The sequence below is a fragment of the Thunnus thynnus genome, chromosome 11 (genome assembly GCF_963924715.1).
Source record: "Thunnus thynnus chromosome 11, fThuThy2.1, whole genome shotgun sequence".
Taxonomy (NCBI): domain Eukaryota; kingdom Metazoa; phylum Chordata; class Actinopteri; order Scombriformes; family Scombridae; genus Thunnus; species Thunnus thynnus.
Window position 1 is genome coordinate 33,761,223 of NC_089527.1, and position 22,738 is coordinate 33,783,960.

Below are 22,738 nucleotides of genomic sequence, written 5' to 3' on the forward strand. Positions count from 1 at the left end.
CCAGATCCCGGGGTTTCCTGCAAGATGAGAAAGCACAAAAAAAGCTCTGGGGAAGAAGCTAAGTTCATAACATGCATTAATGGTAAATGAATGCATACAGATGCACACACTTTGAATACAAGTGCATTTCAAGTACACAGAGTAGGATACACATACTGCAGTTTTAACTGCTTTTGATTGTCTGAAGGGAAAGGGGAAAGGGGAAAGGGGAAAGGTGAGGGAACAAACCCTGCACTCAAATATCTGCATATGTATTTTTGTTACCATGGTTACATTATTTGCATAAATACAGCATATACGTCACTTAAAGAAAATTAAGTGACTTTATGCTAAGATATGTAACTATATGCTAAAGTCACATCACAAAATCCTGTTTGCTTTTAGACCACAAATGAACCACATCAGAGTCCACTTCAAGATTTTCAAGCGGTCTGTTTGTTTGGGCCACACCAGAGTTAGATTGACAGATCTCTCACCAGCCCAAATGAATGAAACTAAATAGGAAAATACACAGGAGTGTGTTTTAACCAAACCAACTCTGTTAGCTGTGAAAGAGCTAGGTTGGGTGCTGTAAAGCCCACTGAGACATTAAATGTGACATACAGATAAATTAGACTTGACTACTCATGATTTAAAGATGCCTAACACTCTCTGTTGCTGCTGTAGTTTAGTAGATTGGGCTTAAAAAACGTTAAAGACTGGACTCCAAATATGCAATCCAGCTGGGCACCATGTTGAGGCTCCCTTCAATTAGATTTACTTCTATTAAATTTAGCATCTATTAGATTTACCCTGGAACCAAAGTGTTCTTCTTAATGTGGTAATACAAGTAAATAGGATGTTTTGCAGAGGCTGTTTTAAAATGATCATGAATGAACAAGTCAAGGCTGAAGAGTGAATACCGTGTGACTATTTTTCCTTGTTACAGTAGAACAAGTGCTAACACTGCCGGGCTCTTAACAATCAAAGTTGGACTAAAAATTAATTGCAGGAATATGACTGTGGGTGAGGCGGAGATGAATTAGTGTTTTTAGAGTCCATTATTTTCATTACGTGTCATGTCTGTGTGTCTTAAGCTTTTCACGTGTCATTTAACACTGTTGGTTAGGTTTAGGCACAAAAACCACTTGTGAGGGTTCAGGAAAGATCATGGTTTGGGTTAAAATGATCAGTGAAATGCGGTAAAAATGTCCTGACGTGACAGCAAAAACGTCCAGTTTAACGGCAGTAAAATGCCTGGGATGGTAAAAATGTCCACTAAAAATGCTCCAATGTGACGGTAAAAATGTCTCGAATAGTACTCTCCTGCTGCTTTAGCAACTTTTTGCCAAACTACCTACAGTAACTATCCACCTGTCTCCTCCTAATAAGCCAAAATAAACCTTATAAAAGAAAAGAAAGTCACATATTGATAGTATCTGAAATGCATCACTTCCCCTGTCACTCAAACGTAACTGTAGGCTGCCTTTGGCAACTGGATTTACTATCTAAATGGCGTGAAATGACATGCAAAAAGCAAAAAATGTGTAGTGATAACACACAAAATGACTTAAGAAACTGACATGTTATTCATACGTCATTTGCTGAGACCAGGATGGGTTATCAGACAAGTCAACCAAATATATCATATAATTATTTTGTTGGTTAAGTATTTAATATATTGCTAGAGGGCAAAAAAAGTTTTATACTTTTCCTTTAATGTCCAATCAACTGGTAAAAAAACGAAAGCCTTTTGATATTTTTTTGTTTCCTTTACCTCTTCTTTCTTTTACTTTCCTTTTAGTTGATAAATAAATTGAAACTTAAATAAAATAAATTTTTCCTTTACTTATCTTTCATTAGCTGATTTTATTTAACCTGACATGCCAGGTAGTGTGTTACACAGAACTATATGAGGCTTACCTGTGCCTTACTTTGCGAGGCAGCTGGATTTGCGATGCTGAAGCACATAAGTTGAAGCCTGACAAGATGGACTCTCGCGTGATCTCATGATGTAGTGATCTTGCGAAACCAGCTGCCTTGCAAGGAAAGATTTTATTAAATTTATTTGTAAAATAAGTAAGTTTTTATTTATTTAATCAACTGATTAGTGGTAAGGGAGAATAAATACAAAGATTTTATCTTTTTATAGAGTGAAAATGACACCAATGTTATATATTTGACTCACCTGATAAACTTTTTCAGCATATTGTCTGTTTGTGCACATAAAAGCTGTATTTGAGTATTTTCAAGCTGGAAAGTCTGTTTCATATGGGGTTTTATTATATTTGTTTCCTCTATTCATCTAAATTATAGATATGTTTGTACGAAATATTAGGTGGATTCAGCCCTGAACAACAGTCCAGAGGATTCTGGATATTAGCTCCAATGACGACTAGGATTTTATATTTTACTGCAGACTATCAAGTAGTTTGACATTTTGGGAAACACACTTTGCTTTCTTGCCGAGAGTCAGCTGTGAGGATTGATGCCTCTCATGTCTATCAGTTAAATATGAAGCTACAGTCAGCAGCAGATTAACTTAGCATAAAAGACTAGAACCAGATACCAGGAAGTCACTGCACCCAGCCAAGAAATAGTTATCATTTTAATTGGTTAGCTTTAGAGGTGCTGGGTGGTGGATTTTGTTACCTTTGGACACAGTCATTCTAACTGTATTTCCCTGTTTCCAGTCTTAATGCATAGCTGAGCTAACCTGCTCCTGGCTGTAGCTTCATATTAACCATGCAGACATGAGAGTGGTATCGATCCTCTCATCAAACTCAAAAAACAAAAATTAAAGCTGCAAACAGCGATGAATTGGGCCCTAGCACCTTGTGGCAACCGTGGTATTGCTAGTAGAGATCAGTTGACATAGCTCTGAATTTTCAGGATTATCTGACACTGTGTGAATGGGTAAAATATTTTTTCCTGTGAGCAGTACATGGCGCTGGAGATAACATATTAGGTATTGTGTATACATCTGATGAACTATGTGTCATTTAGGCCTCACTTCCTGTTGCAAGTAGGCAATACCACATAAGTGAAATATTAATGCAGCAATACATTTACCAGAGTGCAACTGACAAGTATATACATTGTCATGAATTTTGGACATTCCATGTAGAAGATAACTATCACTTCCTGTGTCCACTATGTGGTGCTAGAGAACACCCACTAATTATACATCATTTTGCTGTGTATCGTGCAGACCACACCATGTAAATTTCATGTATATCGGATGATACTTGTCACATAACGCTGATTTCCTGTTGTCAGTAGGTGGCACTGTGACTAAGACTAAACACATGTGTTTAGGGCTGGACTCTTTCTTGTTGGACTTAGGGTATGGTTCCATACCCCACCAAATTTCATAAATCTATGTCAAAATTAAACATTGGGGCTTTGACTTTGAAATTTTCTAGGGGGCGCACATGAGCCATTTTGCCACACCCATGGCCAAGAGCCATATCCATTGTAAGGTTGCGCCACTTCTGATGCATGTGAAGAGTTTCATGAGTGTCAAGCACCCCTAGCACCTCAAAAATGCTAAAACTAACTAGGGGAGCGTAAGAACTGAAATGCCATGCCAAAGCCCATTTTTGATACTAAACGAAGCATTTATTAGTTTGAAAATAAATGCAAAGTTTCGTTAGTTTTCACGCATCCTAAAGGCCTCAAACATGTGTTTGTAAATGAAAATTGATTCATAAATTTTCATGAATATTGAACAGTGCATGTAGGAAATAACTATCACTTCCTGTGTCCACTATGTGGCGCTAAAGAACTACCCCTAATTATACGTCATGTTGCTGAATATCATGTGTAGATCACACCATATAATTTTCATGTAAATCGGATGATGTTTGTCACAGAAGGCCGACTTCTGCTGTAACAGGTGGCGCTATGACTATGACGCAATATTGACACGTAGCTGTGGTCAGGCCTGGACTCTTATCAAGCATGAGAAATTTTGGGCAGATTGGATGATGTTAAGCCGAGTTACAACCACTTCCTCTTTAATGCCCCAAAAATGTTTTGGGTAAAATTATCCGGCACGCCACGCCAAGGGCATTCCATGAAAACTGAAAAGCTTCACAATTTAGCATCACAAAGGTGTTTAGATGTGACCTACAAAATTTGAAGTTGCTCAGGTTAAATCTCTAGGAGGAGTTTATTAAAATACAAAACCTGTCAATGGCTTCAAAAAAATATAAAGTAGATTCAAAATGGCTGGCTTAGGGTGTGGCTCCAAGAGGCTTTTTTGTAAGTCTGTAGATGTTACATCTGCCTATCAAATTTTGTACATATTCATCAAAGTTAAAGGTGGGGGCTTTGACTTTCTTCGAAATTTTCTAGGTGGCATTCTAGAGCCATTTTGCCACACCCATGCCCAAGACCCATATCAGATATGAAGGTATGCAACTTTTGATGCATGTGCTAAGTTTCATGAGTTTTTGAGCACCCCTAGCACCTCAAAAATGCTAATCATAATTAGGGGGTGCTATAGAGTCGATGTGCCACGCCCAAGCCCAATTGTGATACTAATCTCAATACTTAGTGATTTGAACATAGGTACGAAGTTTCATGGGTTTTTGCGCATCCTAAAGGCCTTAAACATGTGTTTGTTCAATCCAAATGGCTGACTTCCTGTTGGGCAAAAAAAAAATTTAAAAATATGTATTATGTTGATAATGATGAAAGCAATCAACCCACTGAATTTCATACATATCAAAGAAAATTGGTTCCAAAATGGCCCTGCGTTTGGGGGCGCTATGGAACCCGTTGGCCACGCCCAACCCCAATCACTACAGAGCTTTGCAATTTTTGCCAGTTCTGATGTGTGTGCCGATGAGCCCCTCAAAAAAGCAATGGTGTGGGGGAGTAATAATAACCTCACATGATAATACATTTTCATGAATATTGGACATTACATGTTGGAGATAACTATCACTTCCTGTGTCTGCTAGATAACGCCCACTAATTATACGTCATGTTGCTGTATATCATGCTGTTATCATGGAGGAACACAATGCAGACAGAGACTGCCATGGATATACTTTTTCATTAATATTGGACATTGCATGTAGGCCATTAAAATTACTTCATGGGCCATATTTGTGTTGAGGAGTCATGACCAGCACAAGCAGCGCTCTGACTGTTTAGTATTTTCTTGACCTTGAAACTTGATTTGCGCATCTGTGTGGTATTTTGGTGACCAGAGCAGAGCCCATGGTGCACACGTGGGAGGAGGGTGCAGAGAGGTGTGAGATTCATTCAAATGAAGCAGCCAATTGTTGTATGTGTTGTATAATTTGGTCTTAGATGCAACGTCAACACACTGCTGCTTTGGTGATTTTATCAAACTAAACACTTGCTGCAGACGTGCTGCAACAATGTATTAATGATTAAAATATAAATAACTTATTTCAGTTAAACACTCTTCAACCAAAATCAGCACACAAAATAATGTTTAATGTGGTTAAAGCAGGAAGGTGAGTAAATCAGTCTACACTGATGTATAAATGAATGTGGGCAATTCTTACAGTATCTGTTGTCCACAGCTGTTTATGCTGTATGGAAAACCTCTTCTGTTCATTAAACAGGGATAGACGCTCAAATTTTTAAGCACTGGCCCTACGGGCCACAAAGCCCCTAAATTTGTACCATTTGGTGGTACATTTTTGGTAGCCCAAATGTAAATTTATGTAAAAACAACACAGAAAAGGCAATTTAACTCAACACAGCATTCCTTAACTGTGACACTTCAATAAATGAAAAAAATTGATTATGCCATATAAATAAAAGTTGATAAAGAAAAGGTTTAGAAGAAACCATATTTATTTATATTCATATTTTTAAGCCATAATTATAACAGGTGAACACTGGCTGAAAGTTGAGTTGCTTGAACAAGCCTCTGGTGAGTTGATCAAACCCACCTGAGAGTCATCTGAATGCTTCAATAGAAGGGACACAACTCAAGGAAATCAGACCAAAGGAGTTAAGTTGATAAATGCCACAAATTTGCTGACCTAGAAACAGTGCAGAATCGAATAAAAAGTAATATATAATATTTCTTCTTCGTCTTACGTCATTATTTCTCGTGTTTTTAAATGTTTCTTAACACGTTTCTCAAACTCTCTGATTATTTCCAGGTTTGCATGAAAATATTAGAGATTTGGTCTCAGACTTTTGGACCCCACTGTTTATTATTGGTTTTCTAAGGATATAATGTTAAAGGGGACGTATTATGCTTTTCCTTACTTTCAGACATATACATAATGTCACAATGTTGGATATTCATGTTAAAAGTGTCTTGACAGGTCAAATAACAAGGTTAACATATGTAGCAGTAATCCCTGTGAGCAAAAAGCAGCAGCTTCAGACTGCTCTGAACGCTCGGTTTCCAACAGTTTTTTCTACTTTTGGCCCGAGCTGACATCAGTTTGTGAGGGATTACTTTATATAGACACCTGCTATGTGCACAGTGCGCAAGTTCGCTGCTCCGCTCCGAGAGTAGTTACGGCAAGCCACAACACCATAACACAGCACAGCAAAGTAAAATAAGTAGTTTACCTGTTGGAGGTGTGCTGGTTGTCTGCAGCTCTTCATAAAACATTTCACTGTGGCTGTTTCTGCTTTTACTCTTCCTCCCTGCGTTAATTCTAACTGATCCGCTGAACAAATGGCTCCATATGTTGTTGTTTTGACCGGTTTTTAGTGCCGCTAATGAAGCTCCACTAAGACAGTGAGGAACAGAATTTTACTTCCTGTTAATTTTTCACAATAAAAGTCTCCCATTATTTAGTCACTTGAAAGCTTTTAATTTGAAGCAGTAAAGCAGGACATGTTTGGTTTGCATTGACGGTAAAGTTACACAACTCCGATATGTAAAGCTGGCCAGTCAGAACAGAGTGGGCTCATCGGGAGGGGGGCCTTAAAGAGACAGGAGCTAAAATGGAGTGTAAGAGAAACTATGTATATTGAGGGGCTGCATAAAGATAAATAAGATAAATAAGGAGTTCTTTGAACTTTCAATCATGCAGAGCTACTCTAGTGGAGTCCAAAAATAAAAATTTAGAGCTGAAATGAGCATAATAGGTCCTTTTTAAAGGATAATTGATCATAAATGCACATGAGGTGCAGCTGATAGTGTTTTACTTTTTAGACTGTGATCTAAAAATCGCTGATGTAGTGGTCTAATGCAGTGCCACAGCGCTACCAGTAGGGGGAGCGAGGTGCCACTTTTTTTTTTGCTCTATCTGTCTACAAGCCCTTATGGAGGGCACACATTACCTGTCAACCACTTTTCCCCGTGCATTAGAGCTAGATGGTAGCTGTTGTTGAGAAGGTTGTCAAATTTGTAATTCGTAATCTGCACAGACAGCTGTTTAAATCATATAAATATCCCGCTGTATATGTATTTTGAACGTTTTAATGGTATCTACATTAGCCCTTTTTACATAGCCCGTTCAAGGCGGGAATACTGCGCCTGTAATCTGCCTCGCTGTTCTGTATAAAAGGTATGGACACAGAGTCAGGGGGCAGAGTTGCTCCGCCAATGAAGCCGGATATGGCGGGAGTCACAGAGCCGGATCGACTGTGTGTGAGGGACAGCTGGCACGGTGGGACAGGAAGCTGATGTTGTCATGTTAGCCCATATTCAGACCAAATCAGGCGGTGCAGCGTACAGCTACAGGGTTGAGCAGAGGTGTGTGGGGGTGTGGGTGTGTTTGTGCTTTAGAACATAACCCCTGTGAAACATTCAGAAAATAACGTTTGATTGATCTGATTCACCAGCTTCCTCACTACCAGCGCTCCCTCTTTTTATTCACTCACTAGCTCACTCGACCACAGCTATTCTCTCTCTTTCTTGGTGGTGCTCTCAGCTCTCTCTCTTTTTCTAACATCTTTTTTAAAATGAGTCAGGAAGCCAACAGAAAAGTTTACTTTTAACATTATCAAACAAAGAGAAATGTCCTCCCCTCATTCTAGTAACATCTTTGTACTCCCTCATAGCAGAGTTTACAGCTCTGATCAGTCTGATCTCAGTCACACCTCTGAATCCGGAATGCCAGCATGCTTTGTACAAACACACACGGGTTTGTGTGGGTCAGTGTAAAAAAGCGATGGTTGGCTCAAAGGCGGATTCTCTTTACGGCTATAATGCGGGTCCTCTGTATAAAAGAGGCTATTGATTGATCAAGGCTCACAGTCTGTCTGTGAGCTACAGGCATATTCACTCACTACAGTGGGCAGGGCAATAAAATCAATGAATAAATAAATAAATAAAATTCCTGCTGTCAGTCAGCCTGGTGAAGGCAGGTTAGCCGGCTGCTGGTCGGCAGCTGCTGCTGATGGATAGCTGCTTCTGTGGACAAAGACGCTGAACACAGGTCGGAGTCGATGTGGACTGAACAGTTACCGTGCTCGCTCACGTCTCACTGACTTGGTATCAGTCACAGGGTTTTCACTGGCTCTTTTTGAGACAAAGGTGGCAAAGGTTGGAGAATGTTACCTTAGTTAGATACCTTTGTGCGCTTAAGTGAAAAAAATCACAATTTGACAGACAAAAGTGTCCATATGGATTTAAATTTTATACCAAAATGGAACAAAAAGATGAAAAATAAAGGTTGTGACTGGTGACTGTTTATGATGTAGGCTTGGGACGATATGCTTATCTCCTGATTGGATACTATCACGATACTTGGGTGCTGATTTGATTAAGAATTGATTCTCAATTCAAAACCAATTCTCGAATGAATAAAAGGGGGGCACTGTTTTCAGTCTCTTGCTCCAATATACTGGGTGCCAAACCATTCACTGGGGTCCTTAGTCCATTGAAATACAATATGAAACATAACTGGCAGATAAGATAAATGGTCTGCTGTTAACTGAATCAATTACTGAATTAGTTTATTTGAAAGCACCTTACAGTCTCCTGCCTGTATGCGAATAACAAAATGCTGTGTTGTTATTAAGGTCATGTCTCCAGCAGTGGAGAGCAGCCTCTCCGCTGCACCGTTAGCTCCAGGGAAAGTCATCATTGTCCAAGACACTGAATGGGCACAGGGTTTTTAGGTGAAACAGACTGAGCACCGAGTTATTTTCTTCACCTCAGAGTTGGTTTAAATTGTTTAATGCCGCAGTGTGTGTTGGTCAGCAGGTCTTGTTTGTTACTGCTGGTGTTCGTTGCTCCGCTCCGCTAACGTTAGTCTGTGAGTGATGGCATAGAGAGTCCACAGTATACTTCACATTCTTCTTGAAAAGGTAGTTATTTAGTCATTAAATCAGAAAATGCTTGCAATCGTTGGATTTTTTGAAGATGAACCACAAGATAACTCTAAGGTGTGCATGCTATAGACTGACCAGGTGCCTTTTTTGTTCCATCAACATCACATGCCAGAATTTCAACAAAGGCGGTGGACAGTAAGCCAAAGGCGGCCTTTGAGTTAGATAGGCAGGGAAAACTCTGCAGTCATCGTCCTATTGTCAGGATATTAAATTGCAGCCCCAAACAATAATATGATGACTAATTAATAGGTGACGTTAATAGGTGACGGCCAAATGCGATGGTGGTGGTTGCTCATAGTGACGGTAGCTGATAAAAACACCAAGAGAACAAATATATGTCCTCGTAAAGACCTCATTAATTTTAATTAAATTGAATGTTCAGTTAATTTGTCTTTCTTTTTGTCTTACTATGTAAATGAAATGGTGTTTCCAGCAAGAAGCATTCACCTTTCTTAAAGTTACTTTGAATGTGGGGGAAAATCATAGATTAGCAGTGCAGGTAGTGTCTTATGAGAGATTTGACACCATCATTCAGTAGAAAAAGTGGCCCAACCACTAACCTGCTGTTCACAGATTGCATAGCCAGTATAATGTATCTGTGTACAATGGATTATCAGTCAGATACTGTATACTATAGCCTATTTAATACAAAGTTTGTAAAACTGCAAACTGCTTTATTGTGTTAGCATTTTTTATTCAAGGTGCATTTAGACAAAGTCACTTATCTTTCTGAAATGAATATCTTTAAATGTAAAGGAAACACTGAATCTCATTCCAGTATCCCACACAGATAGGTCACAAGTTAAGCAGATGATACACTGGTCAAACCTGGTGGCTATTGGCCATGCAACCATGCAATTTGTTGACAATATAAACTGCATGAGTCCACAGTGACAAAGTAGATTAATGGGTTGTATAGAGGTCACATTTCTAACTGAAAATAATGGTATAAAATCTGATGCATTGCAAATCTATACATTCGTTTCCCACATTGAAAGTAACGAAAGGTGAATGCCTCTTGCTGATCACAAAATTTCACTCACATAAATATACAATAGTTAACAAAGAAAAAAAACAGTACAAGGACACATACATATTATCTTCTTGTTTTCAACTGCAAGCTTAACTGAAAACACTTTCATGATAAAACTACCTCAGTCAGTTTATTTAATGTGTGCACTTAACAAGTGCTGCTTGTACAAGCAACCATTCAGCTGAAATTCACCAGTTAATGTGGTCACTAGTAGGTCGGAAACACCGGTGAGTAACTGAGTCTGTTTGGAAACCCACCTATGGCTTCGTTTTGTCTTATTATTGGACCATGAAGAGTTAATTCTTGTCTGACTCTGTCATTTGTCACTTTAATTTTTGGCATGCTGACCTCATACCAATTTTAATCTTTTCTTCTTACTTGTAATGCTCAATGTGCTGGTAGGTGGTTCCTCCAATGTGTTTAGGTCACTTTCCTTCTTCTTTTTATGTTTTACTGTGGCTTGTAAACAATGAAGTGGGGCACTAGTGTCACCCAGTTCTATGGAGTATGTCTTTGGTTTTTTTGCTTTTACAGTGGAACCTTTGCTTACACCTTGTTGCTTGGGAACACAGATATGACGATACTTTCAGCCAGCACATCTGGAAAGTGTAAAGTGGTTGTACTCGACCACTTTAGAAATATAGGCTGAAGTAGCTAAAAACTGAAGTTAGGGTGGGTGTGGTACTTTTCTTTTCTTTTTTTGCTCAGAAAACCTTTATTACTTTTGCATATTTGAAAGAGTTCTGCTTCAAAAGCACTACATCATCGTTTTAGCTTGGTTGTTTTAAAAACAATGTGCACTGAACCCTCTAGTGTCCTATTAAAATATTGGAATATCAACATGCAGTCACACACACATACACACACATTATTTTTCTACAGCACAGTCCCATGAGCCAGCAGAGTACACCACAATACGACTAAGCTACTTCATTATGTTGTTGATCAGCATTATGAAACATCCTGAGGTGATTTCACTCAATTTGCTACTGTTGCAGAAAAAAAGCATGTAACAGCAATTTTGGCTTTTTCTTGTTCAATTTCAAAGGTTATTCATGCTTGTTGTTCGTGATTAAGTGAGTATGACTTGTCTGGAAACCTGTCAAACTCTCACAAAGTTCACTGGCATCACTTTCTTCTGCTATGCGCTTTTGTTTGGATAACACTACTACAGAGGGATCCCCCTTGCTGTACCCCTCTCATTTCCTGTTCACGTCAGCCTGCCCAACCCTTCCAGCTTGCTGGAGGAAGCCAGTGATAAGAGGGAACTGACAGAGAAGAAAAGAGAGGAGGGGAAAAGGCTGGCTTATTCAGGTCAAAGTTGACAGGGATCATCTTGGAGCTGCTCAGGCCATCTGTGAACTCGCAGCAAGAAAAACATCATGTTTGTATGTGCTGCTTTCCAGAAGTATCACACTGTGTCTCAATTCAGATACTTCCTTAGCACACTTCCATGTAGTACACTGTGTACACTATGTATTTATTTATTTGTAATGCCGTTGTGGACTTACCAGAAATGCTGATCGCAACATTCAATGGTATCCCCCTGTCCTTGGAAGTTTGTACTCCTGAGTCAAACTTGCCATGTCTTCACCACACCTACCTACTGTTGTACTTTGTACTGTGACAAATAATCTCAACTCAAAGCTCCACTAACACTTTTTCTCACAAAAAATAACCTCATTGACAGAGAGATGCAGTAAATTATGTTATTCAGTCTGTAATGTAGCTATAATAAAATTCCAAACTGTTATGTAACTTAGTAAATTTAATATAGCCTGATCTGTTCATTTTAATGCATTTATATTTATGTAAATTTGGTGATATCTGTACATATAGAGCCCCAGAGGGAGCGCTGTCCAGTAAAAACATGAAGCTTCACCTCAGACAAACTAACATGGCAGCAACAATTGTTAGATTTCATCTGTGACACCAACATTTATCTTCCAAAAGAAATTATATCATATATGAAAATGCTATAGAGACATTGGAGCCAACGGTAAATCACCAAAGAGCTGCAGATCAGATCCCTGATCCTCTGCAGCCTTTTAAAAAAGTAAATTGCATTAATTAATTAATTGATTCATTTGAAAGCACCTTACAGTCTCCTGCCTGTATGAGAATATCAAAATGACGACAAAATGAGGTGAAGTGCTCTGCTGTGTTGTTATTAACCTCATGTCTCCAGCAGTGGAGAGCAGCCTCTCTGCTGCACTGTGAGGTCTGGGGAAAGACATCATTGTCCAACACACTGAGTAGGCGCAGGGTTTTTGAGGTGAAACAGATTGCGTACTGAGTTATTTTCTTCACCTCAGAGTTGGTTTCAGTTGTTTAATGCTACAGTGTGTGTTGGCCAGCCGGTCTCGTCTTGTTTGTTACTGCTGATTGCTGCTCTGCTCCGCTAATGTTAGTCTCTTAGTCACGCCGTAGAAAGTTCACAATATACTTCACATTCATCTCGCAAATGTCATTCATTTAGTCATTCATTCAAAAAATGCTTGCAACTGCTTTTTGAAGATGAACTACAAGATACCTCTAGTGTGTGCACTCTGTAGATTGTCCAGGTGCTGCATTGCCCTCACCGTTGAGTTCCGCCTTTTTTGTTCCGTCAACATCAAATGCTGGAATTTTCAACAAAGGCGGTGGCCAGCAATACAAATGCGGCCCACCTTTGAGTTAGATAGGCAGGGAAAACCCTGTTATACAGTCAAAATAGCAGGTTTAAGTACAGAAGAACGCAAATTGAGACACAGCATAAGTCTTGGAATCCAATGTTATTTACCAAAGCTGTTTGGGGGAATCATTTTTAGTCAACCCGGCCCCTTATTGGTTATTATGGATGTAGAAAGGCTCTTGCAAATTTTATAAAGCAATTCATTCACTGAAATTTGAACAGACAAACAAATGGTTAGGGTAAGGGTTCCAACTACCTCACACTGCTCAGTCAATGATGTCACAGTGCTGTGGAAACAGATTTTCATATTCAGGAAGACCAAGGCATAGAGGACCAGATTTTTGCCTTCTCACAAATAATCAAGGTGTTACAGGAATTTTGTATCCAGACCTTTCATGACTCACTCATAACATGTATTGGTAGAATTGTATGAAGGTGTAGCTGAGATCATTAGGGTGGCAGGGAGTTCAGTGCTTAGGGAGCATGGTCTTCCCTTGGGAAAATGTGAATTGTTCAGTTACTCTAGAGGATCTCAAGTGTCTTTGGGAGTGACGATAACAGGATCATAAGACTGACTGCTATCAGACTGTGGTGCTGAAGAGAGGGTTGAGCTATAAAGCGCAGATCTATATTTAGTGGACAGTCTTAGTCGGAAAGAAAACCAGACTATTGATGTTCCTTAAGTGTAAACAGTTATTTAAGTCAGGGTGATCCCGCACAAGTTATTTAATTTTTATAGATGTGGATTCATGTTCCTTTGCTCTTTCAGGAGGAAGACCAACGACACCATGACGGTTCAGACAATGTGTCACAATCCAACTCTGCCACTAGAGGGTGTAGACCCTGGCCTCCTTCTGAACTTCACCTCCAGGGAGTGTCACATGGTTCCACAGCCTGCAGAGAATGGAGCCATGATGGTCTGTGGCTGCCGGGGTGAACATGAGTGTAATGACAAACTCATCTTCGACAAGGGAGCGAATGGTGAGTAGATGGATGAATGAAAGAATTATTGGATGGATGGATGAATTGATGGCTGTATGAATGAACAGATAATAGTAATGAAGTGATACATTTAAGCAGATGGTGGGTAGATGAATTATGACCGTTTTACTTTTTTTTAGTGCCAGTTGGATCTCTCTCCTGGCATTTAAGATTTGTAAGAGGATTTTTCTTTCATATATTAGTCAAACTCACACAGGATGCAGTCTTATTCTGCAACAACAACACTAAGCAACATACTCAGACCCACCAAAAACTGCTTAATCCCAAGCAAGAACAACAAACACAAACTCTTAAGACAATAATAATTATATATGTGCAAAAGTGGTGTGAATGCTTAATCCCCAAAATCACAGTCTCTGGGTAATACTTTAAATCAGTCAAGAGAGTCAGACAAAACCAAAAAAACTTGCGTTTAGGGATTTTCCACTCTCAGCTCCCTATAAAAAATTCCTCAATTAAACCCAATTCATATCTTATAGAAGTCAGTCAGTCAGATGAGTCGGTCAATCCCCTACGGGTTTTCCAGGACTGAGCAGCTGGCATTGTGAGAGCTGGCTTCTGCTAACAAATGTGAGTAGACAGGCAGGTAGCAATGGAGTTGTAAAGTAAATGAAACAAGGGATTGGCAGCTTCTTGATGTGATGGATGGTCACTGGTGGTGAAAAATGTAGCTGGTGGTGGCTGAGTGAAAGAATTTGTGGTAAAAGGGAATAAACAGCCTCACTGTCATTATCAAGCAATAAGCATATTGCTCCACCTGACCTCTCACCTCTGCACTGCTGCTCCCCATATGGGATATGTTGGAAGATAAAGCAAGGTGATTAAATGCTAGTGTGAACCGGGGATGAATCAGTCTGTACTGCGTGGGTGTTTCTGGGGCTGTATCGAGTGGTACCTGGCAGGCATTAAAACCTGGTTGTCACAGAATGGATAGATTAATGGACAATTAGTCTTTGGAGGGATAGATGAAAGATGAATAGGTGAGTAAAATTATGTAAATATGGCTGGATGGATAGGTAAATGAAATATGGTGAACAAAGCGATACATGTTTGAGCGGATAGATAAATATATAGGTGAATGGATGGATGCATTAATGGATTTTGTTCATCTTTACAATTCTTTAGGGTTCTCCAAGTTGCAGAGTAAAGATGTGATCCCGGTGGTGATGGTTAGTTTGGTGCCTCCCGTCCTGGTGGCCTTAATCACTACCGCTGCCTTCTACTACTACCGCACACGCCATCCTGGCAAACCTGGCCCTCCTGCACGCCCTGACTGGCCCACCAAATGCACCCCGGAGCGCTACCAGGCTCTGGATCATCCATGTGGAGGTCTGGGGGCTCCGCAAGAGGGTGGTGGGGGAGGTGTGATGAGTACTGCAGCTCAAAGGGAGGAGTCTAATGCCAAGGTGCCATCTCTCAACAATGACATCATCAGTGCCATGACTGATTGGCAGGGCCAACGTCCTGAACCACTGCCAATCAAGCTGGAGGTCCTGGTGGGGAAGGGGCGCTTCGCAGAAGTCTGGAAGGCTTGCCTGCTGCAGGGCGAGAAGGGTGGACTTAACAATTATGAAACTGTGGCGGTGAAAGTGTTTCCAGCCGTAGAGTATGCCTCGTGGAGAAATGAGTGCTCTATCTTCTCTGACCCCAAGCTGGTGCATGACAACGTGGTTCGATTCCTTGCAGCTGAAGAGAGGGGCCCACCCGGCCAAGCCCTCAGGAAGTACTGGCTGATTTTGGCCTATCACAGCCTCGGGAACCTGCAGGACTTCCTCACTGCAAACATATTGAGCTGGGAGGAACTTGTTGCCATGGCAGGAAGCATTGCTCGGGGGTTAGCTCATCTCCATAGTGACACAACACCCAGTGGGGTGCCCAAGGTAAACTCAATCTCTGCAAATCCACTTTTTGCGGACTATAATCATCATCAACTTTCTTTTTTGGCAAATATTACCTTACATGTTCTTATTTTTATGCTTACTAAACTTAAGTATCATCTTAGATCTGAGAGTCATGTTGAGTTTTATTGTTCTTCTATAATGGCAGAGGTTCATAAAAACACTTTCACATGATCTTTCTTTTATTTGCAGTCCTTTATGTCCAGAGTGCATCAAGCAGCACAGCCTCCTACCTCATGACAAGATACTTGTTGACAGTCAGTTTTTTATCAACAGATGCATACTCAGTGAACAGAAGAGAGTTTCATGTTGACAAGCTAAAAACCACTCCTTAGCCAGTTAATCTTCCTCGCTTGTTCACCAACTAGTTTCCTCTCTAGCTAACTTGTATTTGTTGTAGTATTTTTCTCTTGGGACAATTCCATTTTTTTTAAACAGACACCTCTTTAGTTGTAACTGTCCCCTTTGCCTGGCATGAACTAAGAACAGCCCAATGTCTTTGTGCTTTGTTAAGAAACACAGATATAAGAGCAACCAATCATAAATTGACATGATTAGACAATGACGTGTCTGTGCACTGCATTGTGTAGCCTACATATGGTCCTATAAGTATGAGCAAACCTATCAAACGATCTTTATGAACCTCTGCTTTTTGTGTACCAAGTAAGCCGGATGCCTTGACTAGATTTGAAATGTTTCAGTGTTAGGATTAAGGACACTTCAATTTCAGAGAGATTTCTCTCTCATCTACCAAATTGTACTGAATGTTTCCATGAAGTGCCTAATCTTCTTCAATTTCTATGTGAAGGATAACACTTTAGATTACAGTCTGCAAATACAAATTTTGTTGTATATGTGAGGTACCAATAAAATACATACCAACAAATATGTACAAACAAAAAGGTACAAATGAAGAAGACTGTCAATAAGGTGGTTAACAGGGCACAGTAGCCAGGAGCCAGTATGTTAATTCATTAAAACTGCATAATGGTGTCACAGCAAAATTCACTGGCGCCACTTGCAGAAATGTATGCTTTTTGAAGTTTAGTGATGCTATTACTACTCACAGGGTCTGGTGGTAAACTACTGTAGCTGGTGAGCTGTCAGTTTTTTTTTGCTGTTTTGCTGATTTGAGCAGCTGTAACACTATTGACAAGGATTTTATTGCATTTCTTATCATTTTATGGTCAACGCTTCCTAAGTTGCACTCTAAAGTCAGCTTTGTGACTGTGCTTGTTCCTTGTTTCCTGTGTTTCTGTAGGTGCCAGTTGCCCATCGGGACCTAAAGAGCAGTAACATTGTAGTAAAGAGCAACAAGGAGTGTGCTCTGTGTGACTTTGGTCTGGCGTTAAGACTGGACCTCTCCCTTACTGTCGATGACTATGCCAACAGTGGACAAGTAAGAGTACAAAGAAACACATATAGAGACAAAGAAAGATAAAGGCAATGAAATGCAGCAAATTGTACAAGTTTAGTTGTTAAACAGTGTTTTAATATATTACAAAGCAGAGCTTGCATCTGATGTTCTGGTCATCATGTGATTTGACTCATCTTGTCCAGGTGGGGACAGCTCGCTACATGGCTCCTGAGGTACTTGAGTCCAGGGTGAACCTGGAGGACCTTGAGGCCTTTAAACAGATGGATGTTTACTCAATGGCTCTGGTCCTCTGGGAAATGGCCTCCCGCTGCCATGTCATTGGAGGTAGCAGCTTTACTGTATTTCTGTGTCCTCATATTTCCACTAATTTATGCTCACCAGCTAGTTGCTAACTGTGTCTATTTGCAGTTTGGTGCATAGCAGGTAGTTTACAATGGGTTTATAGAGCTTTTGTATTGAAAGCTGACTGCTGTGGCTAAAGACAACCCTGAAAAGAGTGGTAAGAGTGAACCAAAACAGTAAAATTCAGACCTGAAATTCAACACAATGAGCAGAAACAAGCTAAAAAGCTCTTAAGAGCTGAGGGGAGATGGAGAGTTGATGATAATTCTCTGTGGGTTCAGCCCCTTCAAAGATAGTTCATCTCAAATTTATCCTTGAATTTTGAAACATGTCAGTGTCTGCAGTGGTATTGGAACACATATAGTGTGTGAGCCTAAAAAGTGTATATGTGTGTGTTGGTGCAGAGGTGAAGAGCTATGAACCGGCATTTGGCTCCAAGGTGTGTGAGCAGCCCTGTGTGGACAGTATGAGAGACCTGGTACTGAGGGACCGAGGACGGCCGGACATCCCTTCAGCATGGATGCAGCACCAGGTCAGATACAGTCAGAAAGGAAATTGAAATTGTCAGAAGAATTCAGACTATAAACCCAGACTACATGAAAGGACACTATCATGATTTTCTGAGCCCCTTAGTGAGTTTTTATTTTTATCACACTACATATTTTTTTATTTCAAAATGCCTTTTTAAAAACTATTTCATAGTGGCATTTTTCAGAATGACATGTTATTTCATGTCAGATTTTTTTTCATAATTTCACTTTTCAAGACAGATGAGTCACTGCCCCCTCACCTTTCTGCCAATCACGGCAAACTCAGCAACTGCTGCGGATGCAACTGCAATAAAATTGAAAATGAAAATAACATTTCTTGATAATAAGTTGAGTTTTAATCATTTCATCATTTAATCATCATGAATCATATACTTGTGATTATTCATTTCATAATTACTTATTCATGTATATAATATTGACCACTTTGGGCCTCCAAAGAGTGCTTACTGTTAACTTGTGTCTACGCATGTCTTGCTGTCTTAAAGAGGTCATATTATGCCACTTTTCCATAAATTAACACAGTTCCATGGGGTCTTAATAAAATGTATCTGAAATGCTTTGGTCAAAATACCGCAAGGATCAAGCGCCACTACAGCCTTCTGCCTTCAATATGGCCCCTTTAACTCCAGTCTTCTTTTCTCCAGGGGATGAGTGTCTTCTGCTCCACCATCACCGAGTGCTGGGATCACGACCCTGAGGCCAGACTGACAGCTCACTGTGTGGTGGAGCGTTTCAATGCCCTGCAGCAGGAGGACGAGGAGGACTTGGAAGAAGAGGAGTGGGGAGGAGGGCAGGAGGAGGAAGAGGAGGAGGAACTGAGGCAAGAACCTGACAGAGAGGAAGAGAGAGAGAGTGAAAAGGACTCAGAGATGTCGGACAATGGCCAGATTCAAAGCGTTCCTCTTTCCCCTCATTCCCTCTTCACCACTGCTCCCTCGCCCTCCTCTTCTTCCTCCTGCCAGGTTCCTGAGCCAGACATGAAAAGAGGCAGTGAAGAGGTATCCCGTAATTCCCTGGTTCACACTGGTTCTATGGTGTGAGCAGTGGACTTTGTCGGCCTATTCTATGAGCCCCACTTCATCCTGTTGCTGGCTGCGTTGACACTGCCTGTGTACTCATTTATTTTTCCAGCAGTTGTTGCTTTAACAGGCCTGTAGCAACTAATAGTGAAGGGAATGATAAGTGCAATATTACAACAACTGTTGGATGGCATTCATGGCGCAGAGAAGATGAATCTTATTGACTTTAGTGATCCCCCGACTTTATCCCTGAGTTTTCGTGGAACTCTTAGTTCCACAAAAGTACAACAATGAAAATTGCACCACTCAAAAATGACCTTGTTTACCAAGACAATTTTGTGCTGTGATTTTGCATTCTGAGCTATTCCAAGCTATTTGCATGGCTCTAGGGATGGCAATGTCAGTCTGTCAGTTGGTCGGTTGATCCACCACTTTGGTCCAGACTGAAATATAACTATTGGATGGATTTTTATGAAATTTTAGTCCAGATATTCATGTTCCCCATAGAGGAATTAAACTAACATTGTAATAAAATTGGATGATCCCTTAACTTTTCATCTAGCACCATCATCAGGTCAAAATATTGGGTTGGTCTGAATGGGCTATGAGACACACCAGACAGAAGAGCGTTACCATAACTTTAACTGTTCCTTGGTGTTTAATGCAAATGATTTTAGGTGGTCAGACAGTTTTTCTCTCAGCTTTTTAACCAATGACTAAATCTTGATTCAGCTTTAAGAAGTTTTGAGTCATCCATAGACTTACTGTAAGTCAGAAATGCATGCGGTCAAGTTGAAGTGTAATCATTTGGACTTTTGGATTTATACAGCTGGGTATTGTCTGCATAGTTATGGAAATTGATGTTGTGATTCCTAATAATACTGCAGAGTGGTAACATATACAGACTGAAGAGAATTGGGCCTAAGACAGATCCATGAGGAACACCACGTCAGGTGTATTTTATTGGAGGACTGGTCATCCATGGTCCCAAAGAACAGAAAGACCAACCAAGTGTTAAAATCTTTCTGGCAGAAAACTACATTTAGCAATACTGTTAGAATTCAATACTACAGTACTGTTAGCATTCTGTACTATATTATTGAATACTAACAGGAAAAGCACATAGAGTTTTTTCTCTGTTCATTCATGCAAATCTTTGACTAGAGCTGTTTCTCTACTGTGATGGGCCCTGAAACGAGACTGGACAGGTAGAGGATTTTAACTCACAGAGAACTTTTCTGATTATTTCCACATCTATCGATGTAAAAAAGTGCATGGTGCATTTGCATTTTCCAGCCTTTTCTGAATAACATTCTTTCTGATGGCCGTAATCATATCTCTTAAAGAGGCAGAAAATTCACTGCATTTAGTAACGCTCAGGTGATCATAGTAATAGTTAGGGGTGGGGTTAATGCCAATAGTTGAAAAAAGAATCCTTGGATTGTAAGGATTTTTATTTATGAGTTCAGAGAAATAAGATTGCTGCATTTTATTCTGCTAGGAGTTCTTTTAAGATGTCATGGAGGACCTGAAGTTAGACCTGAAGTCTTTCTCCATCTCTGTGGCAGTTTCTTTTGAGTTGGTTAATAATCTGTTTTCTTCATGGTGTTTTTTATTTTTGAGGAACTTTTTGGCCTGTAATGATCTGGCAGTGTGAACGCAGCCCTTGTCAACCAACAAACAATGATTAATACAAAGCTAAGTGTTTTCTCTTTGCAATATCCTGGATATTTCGCCTGAAGACCAGAGAGAACAGAAATAGCCAAAGACTGACTTCATGCCTTAAATGACTGACTCACTTTTGTCCCAAACAGAGAGTGAGCAGTCAGTGAACTGCGGATGTACTGGGAACAGACCTCACCTGAAATCTTCTCAATCGAGGACATCAGTCATAGTTCTGCTGGCAGAGATGCACAGTCACAGTTTTGTTGTATGAAAATGTCTTATTTTGTAGGAGCTGGTCTCCATTTTGTTGTGGTATTATGTTTTAATAGCTACTGTGATTATCATTTCTATAATGTGCTTGTATGAATAAACAGGAGAGAGAGCTCCCTTTTGCCCTGTGGAAGGAGCATTTGTGTTGGTTACATTTACACACCAACAACAACTATGGCACCAACAAAAACTATGGCATAAATTGGTCCTTTAATCACAAAATCCCTGCCAGAGACTCATGAAACAGATCTCATACATGCACAGAAACATGCATATAATTATATGCAATGTTATTGTTGCAACCAAGATGTAAAAATAGAAAAAATATGGTTATTATTTGTAGATGACTGATTGTGAACACTGAAGGAACCAGTGACCAAAAATACATCCATCTAGAGTGAAGCACAAATACGGAAAACCACTAAAGGATGGAAAACCCAGTATCTCCAAACTATGTTGTTCATTTTGTAATAAAGTTTTTTTTCTCTAATTGATTCATGATACTTGACTCTGCTTTACTGTCTGTGTCACCATCTCAACTTTGGTCAGATGAGATGTGAAATGTCCATTAATGTGAGGAGATATATCATGAAGCGATGATGTGATATTAGATTAAGTGAAACATATATAAATGTATACAGTGTGGGATTAGATGAAAGTGCTATACTGTGATATGAAATGATTTGACACAGCATGATGAGAAGTGACCTGATGTGATAAGTTCAGATGTGATGTGACATGAAATATGGAGTAATGTAAACATGTTTGTCATGATGTGATGAAATGAGATTGAATGTGGTGAAAAGATGAAATATATTAAGTATGTTTGAGCTCTTCAATAGCTTGGATCTGCATGAAAATCTCCTGGTTGAATCATCAGCACAAAAGAAGAACAACTGTGTTAGAAAATATCTGATGGCTCGGTTACAAAAAGTCAGCAGTAGTTAACTACAACTCCCAAGGTGCATTTTGGAAAGAAACCCAGTGACTGACCTTAAAATTTGGTTACATTCTGTTTTGGTGAAATGTCTTATTTCCATCATGTTTCCTACATTGTTTTTCACAATTTTAGCTTTCACTGCTGCTCTTTTAATGACGTCATCTTGTTGTGTCCTGTTCTTCTGCAATGGTTTAATGGCAGCAACTGGAAAATTAGCGACACAAGCTGTTTATCTTGAAGACCCCAATTCCTAAAAATCATATAACAGCAGTGGATGGAAACAATTAATTTAATTTATTCCTTTTGATTTTCTGGAAATTCAGTTACAATTTGTGCTACATTTGGATGGAAACCTAGCTACTGCTAAAAGCTACTGATTCAGTGCGGACAATGGAGATTCACTGTTAGAGAACTGTTCATACATATACGGAACTCTAGTCCACATGTCCAAGTGCCTTTGAGCAAAACACTGAACCCCAAATTACTCCGAATGTGAGGTAAAAAATGTAACTTGTTTTGTACAAAAGCCAAAATGAGTGGAACAGGACCTGACAGTATATGGCCTGGTGTGATGTGACATGTCATATGATGAATGACGTGATGTGATGGACATGACATGATGGGACTTAATCAGATAAGAACATATGAAATGTTTTCCCATGAGAAACATGTGCACAAGGTTGCACAACAATC

The 22,738-nt window shown here is 39.8% G+C and overlaps 1 protein-coding gene across 1 annotated transcript in view; it reads left to right on the plus strand.

The window, feature by feature from the left end:
• LOC137193257 (TGF-beta receptor type-2-like) overlaps positions 1 to 21,599 on the plus strand; it is a 42,837-nt gene extending 21,238 nt beyond the window's left edge. The window contains exons 4-9 of the mRNA XM_067604580.1: positions 13,750 to 13,961; positions 15,108 to 15,862; positions 17,142 to 17,279; positions 17,441 to 17,582; positions 18,005 to 18,132; positions 18,796 to 21,599. Coding sequence (XP_067460681.1) covers positions 13,750 to 13,961; positions 15,108 to 15,862; positions 17,142 to 17,279; positions 17,441 to 17,582; positions 18,005 to 18,132; positions 18,796 to 19,191 — 1,771 coding nt within the window. The 3' untranslated portion in view covers positions 19,192 to 21,599. The remainder of the gene's footprint in view (positions 1 to 13,749; positions 13,962 to 15,107; positions 15,863 to 17,141; positions 17,280 to 17,440; positions 17,583 to 18,004; positions 18,133 to 18,795) is intronic.
• The last annotated feature ends 1,139 nt before the right edge of the window (positions 21,600 to 22,738 follow it).